The sequence below is a fragment of the Apaloderma vittatum genome, unplaced genomic scaffold, assembly GCF_000703405.1.
Source record: "Apaloderma vittatum isolate BGI_N311 unplaced genomic scaffold, ASM70340v1 scaffold38324, whole genome shotgun sequence".
NCBI lineage: Eukaryota > Metazoa > Chordata > Aves > Trogoniformes > Trogonidae > Apaloderma > Apaloderma vittatum.
The window spans coordinates 368-1,562 of record NW_009711634.1 but is presented as its reverse complement, the minus strand read 5'-3'; the positions used below and the strand labels follow the sequence as shown (position 1 = coordinate 1,562).

The window sequence follows — 1,195 nt, the reverse complement described above, 5'->3', positions numbered from 1 at the left end:
TCCCCTCCTGCCCCACGGGCTCACCACTGCTCCCACAGCCCAAGCCCCACTCTGCTCCTCGGGCCGTCACCAGCATCGCAAGGATAAAGGGCACTCATAAACGTCACCCCAAACTTCATCACACCATGTCATCGCACAAGTCAACCCGCATCGAGCACCAGACACCTGGAACGAACTACACGCCCTCACCGGGATCACCTGTTTGGGAAGGCAGCACCGGGGTCCATCGCCCTCCAGCCGCAGGAGGGGCAGCAGTGCCTCTGCCCCACAGCTGAGTGGCAGTGCCCGAGGTCAGGCTGGAGCGGTGACAGCTCTCCCAGACCCGCTGCAGCTTGCCCAAGCTGTGCCCGCTTCCCCAGCTCTTACAGACACAGGGAGGAACAGCAGCCACAACCCAGGGAAAAAGGCCTAGCATGGATTTTTGGGTTTGTTTTTCATACAGCAAAACAAAGTGGCTTTTAATAAACATTTATTGATGCAACCTTGTTACACCTTTAGAATCGCAGCTTCTGGAAGAACCACTTATTCTTGCCTGTCTTGTACCTGAACGAGAGGAACACAACTTGTTAGAGACTGGTCGGCAGCAGCAGGCAACAGCACGAGACCCGTACCCGAGGCGTCAGGATCCCCCGGCACTGGCAGGGCGCAGCGTTTGGCTCACCCAGAGCGATTCCCCCGTGCTCTGCAGCCTGGGCTGCAACTAAACCCAGTGCCCACCAGACCCCCGCATCCCGTCAAGGCTGCAGAGCAGCTTCTGAACAGAAAAGACGAGCTTCCAACTCACCTCTCCTCAAATTTCACCTTGGCTTCACGTCTCGCTTTGCGTTTCAGCGCGGGGTCCCTGAACACATCCTTATTGACCACGGTTTTATCCAGAGGAATGTCAACAGAATACCTGGGCATGAGAGCAGTGACGGTCATAAGAGCTGCAGTACCTGCACCAGGGTGAAATTGCAGCAGGTAGCCCACACCAGTTAAATGCAGACGACACCAGGTTAAGCCTCTGCAACACCTGAAGCCTTCTCAGTCCAGAAAATGCCCAAACCACTGCAGCACCCAGAGACATTTAACTTGGCCTACAGAGGAAACAGCCGCATGCTTCACGAGGGCGAAGCAGCTCCATCCATCATGCCGCATGTGGCAACCTGCACCAGCAGCAGCTCCAAGGGAAGGGAAGAAATGTCACCGGGCTGCA

General features: G+C 56.3%; 1 protein-coding gene across 1 annotated transcript in view; it reads right to left on the bottom strand.

The window, feature by feature from the left end:
* Positions 1-456: 456 nt before the first annotated feature.
* Positions 457-1,195, bottom strand: part of RPL27 (ribosomal protein L27) — a gene marked incomplete at its 5' end in the record, with an annotated part of 1,103 nt that continues 364 nt past the window's right edge. The window contains 2 exons of the mRNA XM_009867694.1: positions 457-543; positions 785-895. Of these exons, the coding sequence (XP_009865996.1) occupies positions 495-543; positions 785-895 (160 nt within the window). The remainder of the gene's footprint in view (positions 544-784; positions 896-1,195) is intronic.